Source organism: Panthera onca, chromosome D3 (genome assembly GCF_046562875.1).
Source record: "Panthera onca isolate mPanOnc1 chromosome D3, mPanOnc1 haplotype 2, whole genome shotgun sequence".
NCBI classification, from domain to species: domain Eukaryota; kingdom Metazoa; phylum Chordata; class Mammalia; order Carnivora; family Felidae; genus Panthera; species Panthera onca.
In genome coordinates, this window is record NC_138350.1 from 4,480,913 (window position 1) to 4,496,587 (window position 15,675).

Consider the following 15,675-nt stretch of genomic DNA (forward strand, 5'->3'; position numbering starts at 1 on the left):
TGTTGCCTGGGAACCGGAGTCGGCCAAGTGGGCGGCTGTCCTCTCTCCCTCTGGGAAGGGCAGATCTGGGGACAGGGAGGTCGGCGGGGATGACTCACCAGCCGAGACGGGAGTGTGCCCCACCGTCTCAAGGTTGGGTCCTCGCGGCGGCAGTGAGCTCATCCTGGGTCCTGCCCACGGAGACGGCGGCGCGAGAACCCCCCGGGGACCGCGCACGCCGAGGCCCTGCTCAGTGACATTTGTAATAATGCGATGAGCGCCGGCGTGCTCGTCTGCCGTGAATTACCGCAATCTGGACAATTACTGCTCAGGGTGGCTGCTAATGGCTGTGTGTTCCCGGCGGCGGTGGGAAGGGGCGGGGTAGGGAGGCAGGTGCCGGCAGCTCCAGAGGCTCTTTCTCCGCGATGGGTGGGTGGGGGCGGGGGGGGGGCAGGAGGCTAGGAACGCTGTGGGGCCCCCTCCCCGCCCCTGTCTGGACCTCAGAAACCCAGGAAGGGACCCAAGAAACAGCTTCGCCGCAGGCAGATGGCACACACTCGTCCTCCTGCCCGTCCTTTCCATCGACCCTGTGCCTCACCCGGCGCAGGGCAGGGGTACCCGGAGATCAGCCAGCCCGGACCCTCCCCTGGGAGCCCCGGGAAGTAAGAAGCCAGCTGCCCCCGGGGCCTTGAGGGCACCGAGCCTGCCTAGAGCATCCCAGCAAACTGCCAGCGGCCTGGCCTTAACGCTTGAGCTGCAGAGGGCCCCCCGTGCCTAGAGAGAAACCAGACCTTCTGGCTCTGTGACCTCAGGCAAGTCCATCAACCTCTCTGTGCCGTAGCTCCCTCATCGGTATGGTGAGAACTCGAGTGTCGCCCACTGTGTGAGTTTCCTGGAGCTCTGCCATGACAATGTAGAAACGTGGGGACTTAAACACAACAGAAGCGCATCCTCCCACAGCTCTGGAGGCCAGAGGTCAAAGTTGAGGGCCGTGCTCCCTTTCGGGGCTCTAGGGAGGAGTCGTGCCCCGCCTGCGCCAGCCTCTAGGGGCCGCCTGATCCCTGGCGCTCCTTGGCTTGTGAGCACAGCTCTTCCGGCTCTGCCTCTGTCTTCACGCGGCCGTGTTCCCTGTGTGTCTGTCCACATTCCCCTCTTCTTACAAGGACCTCCCCCCCCCCCCCCCCCCCAATCCAGGATGACCTCATCTTAATTTGATCGTATCGGTAGAGAGTCTTTTACCAGTAAGGTCACCTTTATAGGCAGCAGGTGGATATGAAATTTGGAGGGAACACTGTTCAGGCCAGTGCAGCCCCCAGGGTGGTTCTGCTGGGGCAAGAAACAAGCAGGCGAAAAACAGAAGAGCTTAGGGCGGTGATGTCGTAGGCAGGCCGAGTTCCCTGTCAACCGGCCCCTCAGCCGTGTGCCCTCGGCCTGGCCCATCTCTGTCTTGGCCTCGTTTCTCTTGTGCCGTGGCCACGTGGCTAGGACGCCATCCCCCAGGGGCATCACACCATACACGTGCGGGTCTTAGTATACAGCAGGCGCTCAGAGGTGGTAGGCCTGCAGTCTGATGCAGAGACTTGGGAGCCTTTCTTGCGAGTCCAAGTCCCGGCTCTGCCCCCTAGGGGTGTGTGAGCCTGAACAAGCGTCCGCTCCTCTCGGGGCCCTGGCTCCCTATGTGCACATCCCAGAAGTGGGCCGGAGGCACGTGACCTGCCAAGCAGCTGCAGAATGGCGCTTGGAGGAGGTTCCACCGGGCCAGAGAGGGTGCCCCGAAGTAGGGGCCCTGGGGCTGGCGCCCAGAGCACGACGCGATTGAGCGGCACCGTTAAGTACTTGTCAGCATTCCTGGGTGCAAAGAGCCGCTAAAGGCTTTGCGTGTATTAAAGTCACGTCATCCCGACCAGTTTTATGAAGCAGGTGCTGTTACGGGCTCTTTTATTCAGATTGGGACACTGAGGCTCACAGAGGTTCAGTGAGCGGCCCAAGGCCACACAGCTATTAATTGGCGGAGCTGGAAGTTGAACCCAGATCCTCGAGTAACAGAGTAGGAACGGGGCTGGTGTGAGGTGTGAATGAGTTAGTCCGTGGGGCTCGGCTGCTATCAATAAGAGAGCGAGGGAGGGAAAGCATCCCGGCCGAAGGAACAGCATGCGCAAAGGCCCTGTGGCAGAGGCAGCGTGGTCGAGTAAGATGTTGAAACGCAGAGTGACAGGGAGAGAGGGAAGAGGCGGAGAGGCCACTGAGATCTGGGCCTTAGCAGCCGTGGAGGACAGTTTGGCCGTTTTTCTAAGAGCGTGGGGAGGGAGTGGGGCAGCGGACACGGCAGCTGCGGGGTCTAGGCGGGCAGGTGGGCACCTTCCCTTCTCGTGTGCGTGCGGTCGGGGCTGCCTGCCCCGGAGCTCACACCCAGTAGGGACGCAGCGTGTGGAGGAAGCGGCCTCCCCGGGGATCGGGCGGCTCCGGGGAGCTGGCTGCCTGCCCCCAGGCTCGGCGCCATGCTGGGCAGGAGGGGCAGGCCAGGCGCTGGGCCGGGCCGGGCCGGGCCGGGAGGCTCTAGCTCCCCTGGGAAAGGTCAGCCTGGCCTGGCTCGGAGTCTCGACCCAGCTGTGCGGGAGGCCCGGGGCTCTGCAGGCAGTGGCACACGCCGGCCCCCCGGCGGCGTCGTCGTCGTCGCCGTCGCCGTCGCCGTCGCCGCCTCGGTGGTGGGCGGGGCGCCAGCCGCGGAGGGGGCGGGGAAGCCCCTGGTCACGCCTTTCCGGACCAGCAGTGGGCGCTGGCCTGGCTCCCCGCTGCCAGCCCCTCCCTGGCCTCAAGTGGCCGGCCTGGCGACGGGAGAGGGAGGCCCGGTGAGCGGCCGGGGTCTCTGGGGGCCCCCGGGCGAGGCCCGCGGGCCGGATGGAGCTGAGGCGGGCCCCGGAACTCTCTCGGAAACTCCCGGCCCGCTGCGCCCGCAGGACTGGATCCCTGCCCCGCCCCCCGCTTTCACGGAGAGTGAAGGAGAAACCGCTAATGGCTTTGCACCTCCAAAGTGCTGGTTGTGCACACTGGCGGGTTTAATTAGTTTTTACGGATGAAGAGTCTGAGGTTCGGGGAGAGGACGCGTGAGCCCCCCCCCCCCGCCACGGAGCTCGGGAAAGCAGGCGCTCCCCGCCCCCCCACGCGTGTCCATCGCCGAAGCGCCCCGCGGCGGGGAGCACGACGAGGGGCGGCGTGCGTGCTGCGCCCGGACCGCCGCGCGCGTGGCCCGCGAGCCCCGTGACAGGCAGTGTGGCGCGGCGGCTGGCGCACGGGGGCCGCTTCTGGGAGCGGGGCGAGCGAGGGCCCGGCGGGGACGGGGCCGCCCCTCCGAGGGGGCGCCTGAGGAGGGTGGATGCGTAGGGGTGGCGGTGCCGAGGGCCGTTGGAGGGGACGGACGGCGCGGCACCCCGGGGCCCACGCCGGCGAGCAGCACGCCCTTGGGCCGCTGCAGAGGTGGTGCCGCGTCTCGGGCGGTTGCCTCCCGACTCGGAGGCTTCTGGCGCGTGGCGGGTTCGGAAGGAGGAGAAAGCCTGTTTCTGCGTGACCTCGTGGTGGGGGGCGGGCTCCGGACGCCTCTGTTGGTCCTCGTCGGCCCCCTTGAAGACATGGTGAGGCCCCTGCCGGCCCACCTCCGCCCCCGGGAGGGAGAGGCACACAGCCGCGTCCAAGCCGGGGACCCCTCGCGGAGAGACACGCGCGGCAGCGGGCACAGTCGCCATGAGGCCTGTTTGCGCGCGAATTGTTCCACCGGGCGAGTTCTGCACGGGTGTGAACGTCCCCGTGTGCACGCCCGCACAGGCACACAGACGCGACTTAGGTCCGGAGGGCTGAGTGAGGAGCCCCGGGGGTGAGCTCTGCGCCCTGCTCTGTGGGCAGACTGGGCGCTGAGCGCCTAACGTGGCATTTTGCCAGAGTGGCAGGCAAGGCGACGTGGGGTCCCACCCAGGTGATTTCTTCTCCTCCGAAGTGTCTGCTTGATCGTGTGTGAGGGGAAGAGGTTGCTGTTTGACATTCTGCCGATGACTCGCGCGGATGTGATGAAACGGGCTAACGTGGGCATCAGGGCTTATTCTTAAAAGCATAGGCGGAAGGGAAAAGGTAGGTAAGTCAAAGTTCAGGTATGAAGGTGTCTAGCCGGGCTCCTCGTGGGATTTCAGGGCTGGCCAGAGTTCTGGAAGCTCTGACATGCAGTCGGTGCCCGACCAGGCTGCCAGCTGAGTGGCTGAGTCCACATCCAACCCACCCAGGGCTTGGGGTTTCCGAAAGAAGGAAGTGCTATGACTCAGGACGAAGCCTGCCGGGAGTTTTTTCCTCTCCTTCGACAGTGTTTTGGGCAGAAAATTTTGTTTCACGAACCGGAGTTTCTTTTGGAAACGGCAGCTGGCAGGAGGGGTGTGGATGTGTCTCTCTTGCGGGCACCCTGTGCTCTCCATGGAGGGAACAGAAAGCCTCAGGGTAGGAAGGGGCTGGCTGGGGTTGGGGAGCCTGTGCCTTTCCTGGAAGGGGGGGCTAGCTTCCAGACGGAACAGCTGTGACATCCCCCAGAACCCTCCCTGCCTTGGGTATCGGAGCTCACCGGTGGCGGTGAGCTGGGGGTTCACAGACCCTCAAGGGAGAGCGCTGCCTGTGGCCGGGACCCGCAGAGGGAGCCGGGGCAGGGACATGACAGGGACAGGGGCCTCTCTGGGGGCTGAGTCCCTGCTCCCGTGACAACCGTTCATCACAGGCCCCTGCAAGGTGCATGGCAAGCTTCCCCCCGAGCTTGGCCAAGAGCAGACAGCGGCCCGGCCGAGCCCCCCACCGCCAGCCGCCCCCCCCCCCCCCCCCCCCCAGCCATGATGCTGAGCCACCTCTCCTGCAGTGAGCCCTGCGGCCACCCACTGTTCTTCGTCTCTTTCGGAGCTCCAAGTGTGTGACTCAGACCTCCTGGCTTGACTTCCTGTCTTGGTCAATTTCACTTCCTAGTTCCTGCCTCCTGACTTTTCAGAACGAAACTCTTTCCTTAGAAATTAGAAGTGGGGTCGGGGAATCCAGACCGCAGGGGACATCGGTACCATGTAGCCTTGGGGCACAGGCCTGTGGGCACGGCCCTGGGCGTAGGAGGTGGGCACTGCCTCGGGCCTCGTCTAGCGAGGGTCCAGGGCACGCCGCTGGGATAAACGTTCGGTTCCCTCCTCTCAGGAGCTCCTTCCCGAGAGCCCGCAAGAGGTGCCCGAGGTGGCGTGGGACATCCGGTGGGCCCCCACACCCAGACACTCCAGGTATCTGGAGCTGTGTTCGTTTGCCAAGTGCCTCCCACATGCCCGACAGTTGCAGGTGCAGAGACAGGACAGTCAGGGAGCAGTGGAGCCAAGCAGCTAATTTCGGGAGAGAGGTGCCCCGGAGGGAACAAAGTCTCGTGATGACAGGGCGGCTAGGACAGTGGCTTAGACAGACCGGTCAAGGAAGGCTTCTCTGAGGAGGCATCATTGGAGCAGAGGAAGACAGAGGCAGGGCTGTGAAAAAGCCGTGCAGGTCGAGGAAATAGGTAGTGCAAATGCCCTGGGTCCCGCTCGAGGGCTGGGCATAAAAGGTGCCGGTGGCTGGAGTGAGTAAGGGGACAGGTAGGAATTGGGCCAGCCGGTGGGCGAGGCTGGCTCTGCGGGGCCTTGCGCCACACCGAGGACTTTGGGTTTTATTCTGAGAGGCCTGGGTCGCCGTCGGGAGACTTTTAAGTAGAGGAGAGACACGACTACTGGATCGGCATTCTTAAAAGCTCACTCGGACCTCCCTGCAGGGTGTGGAGCGAGGGGCTTTGGCAGAACGTCCTAGATCCCGGACACGGTTGAGATCCCAGCATGAGGGCTGGGTGCACACGGGCTTCAGGGCTGCCTGTTGTTCCTTGGGTTTCCGTGGGCAGGACGTAGAGGCTGAGGGCTGAAGGGACAGGCAGGTCATTGACCCTCGAGCTGGAGAAATCGGTCACGACCTGGATCTGGCTCCAAAGTTCAACCCCGTTAACTTTCAACCTCCTGGGAGCCGCCCACGACACCTCCAGCCACGACACCTCCAGCAGGTGTTTGTACGGGGGGGGGAGGGGGGGGCGGACGGCTCTGGTTGTCAGGGGCGTCCGGGAGAGGGAAGGGAGAGGCAGCCGTGGTCCTGAGGCCCTTGGGCGGCCGAGCGCCGCTCGGGGACCCTGGCCCTTCCCCTGATCCTCAGTGGTCGGAGGTCTCATCTCATCTCCTCCGATCCCGAGCTTCCTCCCGGAATCCTGAGCCAGGCCCGCCCACCCACAGACCGGCGGGTGCTGGGAGGCGCGCGCGGCCCCCTTCCTGCGGTCCCGGGGCCTCCAGGGGGTCCCACGGAGGGAGGGCCCGGCCGGCCGTGGCAGCATCGGGCCGGGCGGGGGGGACAGAGACCGCAGGTGGCGCTGGCGCAGGGGGATGACAGCGGAAGGGGCTGTTTGCTCCCCGTCTGCTGGGGTGGAGAAGCTCTGTTTTCCTGAACCCTCATCTGTTCTTACCGCTGCTGACGCCGCCACCGCCACGGATGGGGAGAGAGGGAGGGGGGAAGCGGGTGCCAAGTTGGCCCGCCCCTTCTGAACCTGGGCTTCTGCCACGCTCCCCCGCCCGCCCGCTCCCGCGAGCCTCCGTCTGGAGGTCACATTCAGCCCTGACGACGCGTCTCGCTGGGTCAGGCAGCAGGAAGATCGCGCCCGGGCGCGCAGTGAGGCTGCCCCGTCAGGCCCGGCTCTTCGGATTCCGCCCAGCGGGGGCGTCTGGGGACCGGGGGGCCCCCTGGCCCGCACCCCTCGCCGAGCGTCCGTCCGGGGCGCACTTGTGCCCGGAGGAGCCTCGGGCACCGTGCGCCCTGGTGACGCCTGGCACGGGGCGCGAGCACACAACTGACCGCTTCCCACCGCCCGCCCCCGTGGGGAAGGGCGCCTCGCGCACCCTCAGCCGCCCCGCCGGGAGGGGGGAGGCGGTGTCAGGACCGCCGGTAGGAGCCCCGGGCCACCAGGGGCGGGCGGTGTGGAGCAGCTCTCCCCGCCCTCCTCCCAGCCTCCGCCCTCCCTCCCCCGCCCGCCACCGCCGCCGCCGCCGCCGCCGCCGTTGGACAGAAGGATGTGAGGCAGAGCTGAGCCGGAGCAGACGCCAGCCACAAGCCTGCTCCAGCCACAAGCCTCGCGGAGCCGGCACCGCGGCCGCCCGGCCTCCCGCCTCCCGCCTCCCGCCTCCCGGCCCGGCCTGCTGCTCCCAGCTCCTCCCTGGAGCATCCTCCAAGCCGGATGTTTCCGGAAAACTTGGCCGAGGGGGAGACGCAGATGAGAGGATGTGAGTGAGGCCCCAGGAGGGGCTCGGGGGCGGCTTTGGGTGCTGGTGGCAGGGACTTGGCTGTGGCCACCGGGCCGGGGACTCGGGAGTTTTGCACCCGCGGGGCCCCGTCCCCACCCTTTCTCTTGGGGCCCCTTCCCCCCTGCCTTTCTGGTTGTCGGGCTGAGGCTCTCGGGGAGGGAGGGCAGGACCCCGGAATGCTTGGGGCAGGCCCGGGGTGGTGGCGGTGGGGGGGTCTTGGTTGGCACATGCTCAGAGGCGCTGTCTCTGGGTGGACGGGCGTTGTGGGGGGCTATCAGCTGGGTCTGGTTTCGGTGGTCTCTAAGGCACGGTGAGGTCTACAGTGCTCGTCCCCGCGCCCGGCACCCTCCACCTGGGGAACAGGAACCAGAAGGGGGCCCCCTGGCCAGCGCTATGAGGACACTCACCCCAGCCTTTCACACAGCAGCCAGGAAAGCGAGGCCCGGAGAACAGAGGGGGTGGCTGATGTCGCACAGCACTTTCGAGGCAGGGCTTCTGGACAGCTGGTCCAGTGCTCCTTCGTGAGCCACCGCCGCCTCCGGGGAGGGCCGGGTGACCCCGCCACCCTCATCAGCGCCTACTATTGCTGCTGCCACAAGTGGACCTGATCAGGACCCTGAACCCCCGCCAGCCTCCAAGCCACCTTTCTGCTTGTGTGCTGTTTGGAAATGTCCACCTCGCTAGGGTCCGGCTGCCCCCCGGGCCCTCGCTGTCCACCCCCCCCCCCCCGCCCCGCCCCATCCCACCCCAGCAGTCCCAGATGGGAGACCCGCCCTCTCCCGCCCGGGGCTCCGGCCCGACATGTCTGCCTGGGCTCTCTTGGCCCCGGCTGGGGAAATATAAATAAACTCGCGTCCCGTCGTCCTCCGCCAGGTTCTGTGGAAGTGGCAGCTGCTGCTGGCGCAGGCAGAGGGAAAGGTCAGGGGGCCGGGTTACACTTGATCCCATGCCCCAGCCCCCCCTCCGCGCCTGTCCTTGAGGAACCCTGAGGAGCCGCCGTGAGGCCACGTGGCCCATAGCCTCCGCGGCGAAGCAGGCGGCCTGTCGGGCGGGCACCCCCTCCAGCCCGCTGGGTCTCCGCTCCCGCGCGGCCCCTTGGCCTGTCCCCGGAAGCTCGTGAGTGGCCGTGACCCCTCGAGCCTCGTGGCCTCGGCAGCGGGGCTGACATGGAGCCGCATCTTTGAAGGGCTTTGCAAACTCCGGGTCACTCGGCCACGTGATGTGGTGGTTCGTTGATGTTGTTTTTGTTGCAGCTTTATTTTTGTTAGAGCCTTGTACGTAGCAAGCAGTCGGCACCTGTTGGGGTGGACGGATGGACGGACGGACGGACGAATGACGGAAAATGCCAGCACGCAGCCTGTTGGCTCCTCGTGCTCTGCACCCCTGCAAAATTCCAGTCTTCGCTTCCCTGCTTGCAGCTTGATTTGATTCAGGGAAAATGGCCTCAAACTTCGTTATGGGAGCTCTTTGGCCGTTAAAAGCCTCGCTCCGGGGCTCAGAGGCTGCTGTGCTCCCAGCAGCGTGAGTCAGGCTTCTTGCCTGCCGCCCTCGTGGGGGCCCAGTCCTGCCCCGCAGCCCTCGGGGGTCCGCAGCCTGCCTCCTGCCCTCCCTGCCCAGGCTGACCTGGCCGCACGGGGCGTGCCCGTGTGTGCCAGGAGCTCTGTGGGCAGATGGACTGAGACCTGGGGCCAGGCTTCCCGGGTGCGGCTCCCACGTGCAGGGAGGGGGCCGCGTTTTTTGCCGAGTCTGGTACTGACGGCTTTGAAACTAGAGGCGGGTGTGGGGTTGGGGGGGGGGGGGCAGGTACAGCTCTGGCCTGGGTTTGTGCGACTGGAGAGAACTTCCTTGACCCAGGTGGCTTTGGGGCGGAGTCTGCCAGTTCCTGGGGACTTCTCCCCGTGTCAGGAGTGTGTGCAGCTGTGAGAAGCTCACGGAGATGGGGCTCGTGTTTGGGGAGCAAGTCTGCCCCTAGCCCCTGAGCCAGCCTTGCGGGCCCCAAGTCCATGCTGGGCCTCGGGCCCCGGATGTGCCCAGTTAACCCGGGTCAAGAGGCTCCTGGCTCCAGCTGACACCCCCCCCCCGGACCCCACCCTCCCTCCCCTGCTCACGCGTTCCTTCCTTTTCCCTGGCCCTGGCCCGGTGCGGCCGGAAAACAGCCCTGTCTCCCGAGGCCTGAGGCCTCATCTGCAGCTGTGAGGGAGTGTCAGCGCCGGGTCACAACGGCCAGGGGAGGCAAGAGAGGTGGGAGCCCGGGCGGGGTCTGCGGCCCGGCCCCCAGGACCCTTGACGGTGGCCTTGGCGTGGGTGCACCCGGGGCGGGCACCTGCCTGCCCCTCCCGGGGCCGGGCCCCCACCCCCGCCTCTCCGGAGCCCCCTCCGCCCCCACCGTGTCCCCTTCCTGAGTCTCAGACCCCAGCAGGGAGCCTCAGGCCTGGTCATCGGAGCACTTTCTGCCTGGGGCTCCAGGCCGTGGGCACGGGCGCCCTGCCCGCCTCACCTGCCGCCCTCCGCCACACAGGTCTTCTGGAACACGGCCGGAACTGGTCGGCCATCGCACGGATGGTGGGCTCCAAGACCGTATCTCAGTGTAAGAACTTCTACTTCAACTACAAGAAGAGGCAGAACCTGGACGAGATCCTGCAGCAGCACAAGCTGAAGATGGTGAGTGCCCCCCCCCCCCCCCCCCGGGTCCCCCGCTGCCCGCCTCCAGGCCCGCCTTGCCTAGGACACGGCCCCTGGCCTCATGCGTAGCGGCACCCGTGGGACGGCTGCAGGGACGATCCGTGCCATAAATCCCCGTCTGGGAGCTGGGACGGCCCCACGTGCCCGGTGCGCCCTCGCGGTGCCCCGCCTCCGCCGCCTTGCGCTCCCGGGTCCGACAGCTGGGGGGTGTGGGTCCAGCCGCTGACTCACCGGGGACTGCGACTGTCAGTGCATTGGAATGGCGGCCCAGAGGCAGAAGGACCCCAGCCAGCGTCTCCCCCACCCCCGTTTGACCTCACGGCCCTCAGGCTGCCCCGGGGGAGGGAAGGACAGGTGGGGGGGGGGGGAGGCAGCAGGCCCAGCCCTGCCCTCCTCTAGGCGTCCTGCTGCCCTCAGGCCTCGAGGGGAGGCCAGGAGCACAGAAGGGGCGGGCTCACCTCGCTGAGCGCGTAAGTGGTCTCTACAGAGAGGCTTGCTTCCTCCACAGCTGTTACTGTGAACTGAGGGCCAGGTGGGGGCAGGCTCTTCCCTCCTTCTCTCTCTCTCTCTCTTTCCCTCCCTCCCTCCCTCCTTTCTTTCTTTCTTTCCTTCCTTTCTTCTTTCTTTCTTTCTTTCTTTCTTTCTTTCTTTCTTTCGTCTCTCCCAACTGTCCTGTCTTTTCTTCTTTTCCTTTCTTTCCCTGACATGACATGCCACACACCGTCACCATTTCCGATCTGGGGAAACCGAGGCTCAGCCGACTTGGGGTCTGAACCCACAACTGCATGATCTGGGGACCCATGCCCGTGATTACCAGGCTGCGTATTTCCTTGTAGATACGAAGGTGTAAGAAGGGGGGCACGCAGCTGTCCTCCCCAGGGAGCCCTCGCCGGCCCTCCCACCCGCGGGTCAGGTGCCTCTTGCTGGGTATAAAGTGTGGCAGCCTGTCCCGGGAGGCAGCACTCAACTGCTCCCCCTGCAGCCCACTGGGGTTCGGAAGGTGAACCGACTGCCGAGATCGCAGAGCGGGGCGGGCAGGTCAGGGACGGAATCGCCCCATCTGAGCCGTGCGTGAGCGCTGTGTGGAACTTAAGGCCCCCCCACCGGCCCCTCGAACGGGATTTTACTGCACCGAGTGTGTGAGCAGCTGCTGGCAGTTGGAGGCGGAGGAGACTCTGTTCGTGCCCCTGCGGGCAGGGCTGAGGCCGACCCTCGGTCTTCGGTTGGGCTCTCGTCCGTCCCCCGTTCCCGGTCGCCTGTGGTGAGGCCAGGCCACCCTCACCTTCCCCAGTCCTCTTCAGACGGTCCCTGATGCTCCCTGAGCCACTGGCAGTGCCCTCGTCCTGGAGCAGCTCTGCTTTTTCCCGGAGTTTGGAGGACTCTGGTGTTCACAGGAAGGGAGACTCTGGGAGGGTTGAGGCCACACAGCACCTGTCTCTGACGCCTGCTGAAATCCTCGGGGCCCGGAGGGCGGCTGAGCCGGAACAGCCTGGAGGGGCTCATGCCGGGGGTAGGGGGGGTGGGGGGGGGGGTGGGGGGGTGGCGGGCAGCCTCTGTGCCCACCGGCTAGAGATGGACGGGCGCGGGGGGAGGGTGGTTCCCGGCATCTCCCAGGCACAGAAAGACGTCTTTCTGCTCCCTCCCCTCCCCCTTCCCCTCCCCCTCGGCCAGCCCCTGCTCCTCCCAGCAGCGCGGACGCAGAACCAGCCGCAGCTCGGGCTGTCGGGTCACAGGCCTCCCCCTTCCCAGAGGTCCTCGGGGCACGGTCGCCCCGCACCCCGGGGACCCCAGGACTTGAGAGCATAGGTTGGAGGACCAGAGACCCCAGCAAGGTGGATGGTGCAGTGCGTGGGGTCAAGTCCCAGCTTTGACGACTTGACCACTTGGTACCCGTGTGACCTTAGGTGGCAGCCTCATCCCACCGAACCTCAGTTTCCTCATCCCTAAAGTGGGGGAATAACGGCCGTTGCCCAGAGAACTCAGGTGAAGACTGACTGGGCGACCTCCTGTGCAGAACTGGGTGCCTGCTCTGTGAGGGTGACCGCCCTGTCTGCCACTAGTGGCCTTGATACCCCCTTTTCTTTTAAAGTCGCTGACCCTCTGTCCTTCCCGGGGGCGTTTGGGGGTGCTCTCTCTCAAACGGTGTGTGCAGAACAGCCATTGCAGGGGCTCTGGCCCCAGAGAGCTGCATTCTGATCCACATCTCGCCGCTTAGCAGCCGCGTGACCTCGGGCGAGCAGCTTGTCCTCTCGGCGCTCGGTTTTCCCAGCTCTGCAACGGGCGCCATACGCGCGCCCGCCCCGAAGGGCTGTTGTGGCAGAGTCGTCTGTGAACGGACCTGAGGGCTCAGAACGGGGCCTGGCACGGGGCCGGCGCCCCGCAGGTGAGAGCTGCAGCCGGGGTGGCCCTCGTGGCCACCAGGTGCCCGGTGGCTGGGCTCTTGTGTCTCCCTGGGCGTCGGCTGGATGTGAGGTGCGGCTGCCCCCCGGGCCGACCCACGGGTTGGCCGCTCGACCTGACGAGGCCGGCTGGCGGCCCGGCGCGGCGCACGGCTCCGGGCGGGAGGGCCCACGCCCCAGCCCCGCGGCAGCCTCAGCACTCCGCGCCCCCCGTTTCCTCCTCCGTAAAGCGGAGGGGAGACCAGGCCCCACCCTAGGGCGATGGGCTCTCGGTCAAGGGCGGCACCTCACCCCCGTTGGCGCGGGGAGCCGTGGGCATCCCGCGTCCGTGCGCTCAGTGGGCCTTTCTTGAGCGCCCAGTGCGTGCCAGGCAGGCCGTGCGTGGGCTTCCCCTGCGGGTGGAGGAACTGCGCGGTTCCGTGGGGTCAGCGGGAGGCAGGCCTGGGCGCGAGGCGGGTGAGGCGTAGCTGCAGCGAGCGGACCGAGGAGGCCGCCCGCCCGCCTTGTCGCCCGACCCCGCGCCCTGGCGGGTGGGCCTCACCAGGGAGATGGGGCCGGGAGGCCAGGCCGGGGTTGGGGGGGGGGGGGGTCAGCTTCCCTTCGTGGGCCTGTCCTCCACCAGATGTGGCTCACGCGGGACTCAGCCGAGGGCGGTCGCGCTGGGTGAGCAGTGGACCGAGTACGTGGGACCCGTAGATGGGGGTCAGCAGGCCGTGTGCTGAGGCCAGCCGATGGGGAGCCTTGCCGACCACTTACTGGTGAGGAAGGGTGATTCGGGAATGTGGGGCTGGCTCTGGTTCCCCGCTGACCTCGAGGGAGCAGTGGAGGGAGCACGGCGAGCGGATACGGGGACCCGTCACGGGAGGCGGGGCTCAGCCCGGGTCCGTCCATCCTGCCGGTGGCCACCCGTGGCGCAGGGGTGAGTTCCCTGTCACTGTGGTATGCAAGCAGGCCTCACAAGATGCTGCTGACCTCCGCGACCTCTGCCTCCCGCCCTCCCCGGCCTTCCCCGGGCCTCAGGAGGAAGATACGGCCTCCTGGATCCCGAAGCAGCGGCAGCCGCCTCTGGCCACCGGCCAGGCCCCGCCTGGAGCTCAGGAAGAGATGTCACCCTTGGCCGGTGCAGGAAGGAGCAGGGGAAGCAGGGGGTCAGTGGGTGTCCCCTCCCGCTTTGCACCAGGCCTGGCCCGAGCACAGCCACGGGGCGACGTCGTCAGCAGGAAGCAAGATGGGGCGGGCAGGCAGAGCGTGTCCCGGAGTTATGTAACATTTGGCATCGGGGACTTCTCCGAGGTTTTCCCTCCCCTCCTTCTGGCCGAAGGTTTACCCTTTTCTCCCATCTGTGAATCCAGGCCCCGGGGCTCGGCTTCTGTGTTTCTGGCTGGCTGTCTGTCTCAGCCCAGGCCCCGCCTTGCCTTGTTTTCCTCCGTTGGCTGCTCTGTCCGAGGCTGCACAGGCCTGCGGAGGAAGACGGCCCGGGCAACCACGTGCTACGACCTGGCCCGCCTTCAAATCTGTGCCCCTCAACTCATGAGCCGTGTGATCTTGGGAGAGTGTCTCTGCCGCTCTGAGTCAGTATCTTTGTCAGGTTCGCTCATCTAAAGAAGCAGTTCCAGAACATCCGTTCGGTGGGTGCTAGTGCCCTGGATGCGACCGAGGACAAAGAGGCTCTTAAGGAGCCAATTCTAGTTTGCGACACAGAGGAAGACGCGCATGATTTCTGGTTGCGGTCTGAAGGTGATAAGGTGACGGACATAGTTGAGAGTGATTGATGGCGGAGGGGCAAGGATTAGCTGATTGTGACAGGGTACTAGGGGAGGCCTCTCGGAGGAGGTGATGTCTGAGTGAAGCCGTGATTTGAGGTGAGAAAGTGAGTCGTGCCACTATCTAGGAGAAGGGTGTCCAGGTCGAGGAACGACCCGTGCAAAGGTCCTGTGGCCGGGGCCCTCTAAGTATGTTTGCACAAGGAGGCTAGTGTGTTCGTTTCAGGGTGACCGAGGAGGGCAGGGGTGGATGAGCACGTTGGAGAGGTGGGTGGGGTCCGGATCTAGACGACGCAGGGCTGTGTGGCGTGAGGAGGGCCTGGGGTTTTCTCTCAGGGGTTTCAGGAGCCCCTGGAGAGTCTGAAGCAGGGAGCAGCGTGCCCTGGCTGGCGGAGCAGCAGCCGTGCGCATCCCGTGACTCAACGCGTGGAAGGCGCGTGGCACGTAGTAGGTGCTTAACGAACAGTGACCGCACTCGCTAATACGGCTCCGCCATGCAGCATCTCCTCCGGCACACGCGCCTCCTGACTCTGGGGCACGAGGCCACGTGTGGAAGGGTTTGGTGTATCCCCCAGACGCTCCGCGAGCCCCCGTCTCTCAGACCCCGTGCTGGCGCGTCCCGCTTGGCCCAGTGCGTCCCGGGCTGCCGGGCCCGGCGAACCCTCCCGGAGAGGCCTCGGGTCCCCAGGAGGACGTGCGTCCTGGCCAGACCCCCAGGAGCCCCTGTTCCCTGCGAGACTCCCAGCGTCGCAGAGTCTCGCCCCCCCCCTCCCCCCCCACCCCCCATCCCCCCCGCCCCGGGCAGCCTGCCTCACCCAGCCCGAGCTCGTGAGTGAGTCCCTGTCCGCTAAAAATAGATGGGGGAAGAAGGGGGAACCCTCGGCCGCACCCACAGAACCCACATGCCACACAACTTTCTCGTGCCTCCGTGGGCTCCAGCCGCGCCTCGGGGAGAAGCTCGGGATTTGGGGCCGGGCCGGGCCAGCCCCCGGAGGCCGGGGGATGGTGGAGCTGGGCGTTCCCACGATGGCCAGGGGACGCTCGGCAGGGTGGGGCCACGGCCCTGGCCTCTTGGTGACGGAAACCGTGACTAACGGGCAAACGGACGTTTTCCTTTTCCTCCCCGCGTTCCGAGCGGCTACGCTCAGAGGACCCCAATTCGCTCAGGAAGAAGGCAGGACAGGAAGCGAGCCCTCTCCCAGGCCGGGGCTGGGGTCTGAGGTCTGGGGACCCCTCCGAGGCCCGTTCCCAGCCGGGCTGTGGTGCGGGGCCGGGGCGAGCAGACCCTGCTGGCGCCTGGAGGTGGCGGGACATTTGCTCCGAGGGCAAATGTGCAGCCTGTTCACATTTTGGGGCGAGCGGCTTTCTGCTGGGGGCCGGGGGATCGGCGGAGGGGAGTTGCATGAGTTTCCTGTTTCCTGTAACAAAGCACCGCAAACTAGGTGACTTGAAACAATAGAAATCTATTCTGTCACAATCCTGGAGGCGAAAATC

The 15,675-nt window shown here is 66.3% G+C and overlaps 1 protein-coding gene across 27 annotated transcripts in view; it reads left to right on the forward strand.

The window, feature by feature from the left end:
* Positions 1-15,675, forward strand: part of NCOR2 (nuclear receptor corepressor 2) — a 166,914-nt gene that overhangs the window by 104,127 nt on the left and 47,112 nt on the right. For all 27 annotated transcript variants that reach the window (XM_081790600.1, XM_081790601.1, XM_081790602.1 and 24 more), the window contains one exon: positions 9,856-9,998. In XM_081790600.1, the coding sequence (XP_081646726.1) occupies positions 9,856-9,998 (143 nt within the window). The remainder of the gene's footprint in view (positions 1-9,855; positions 9,999-15,675) is intronic.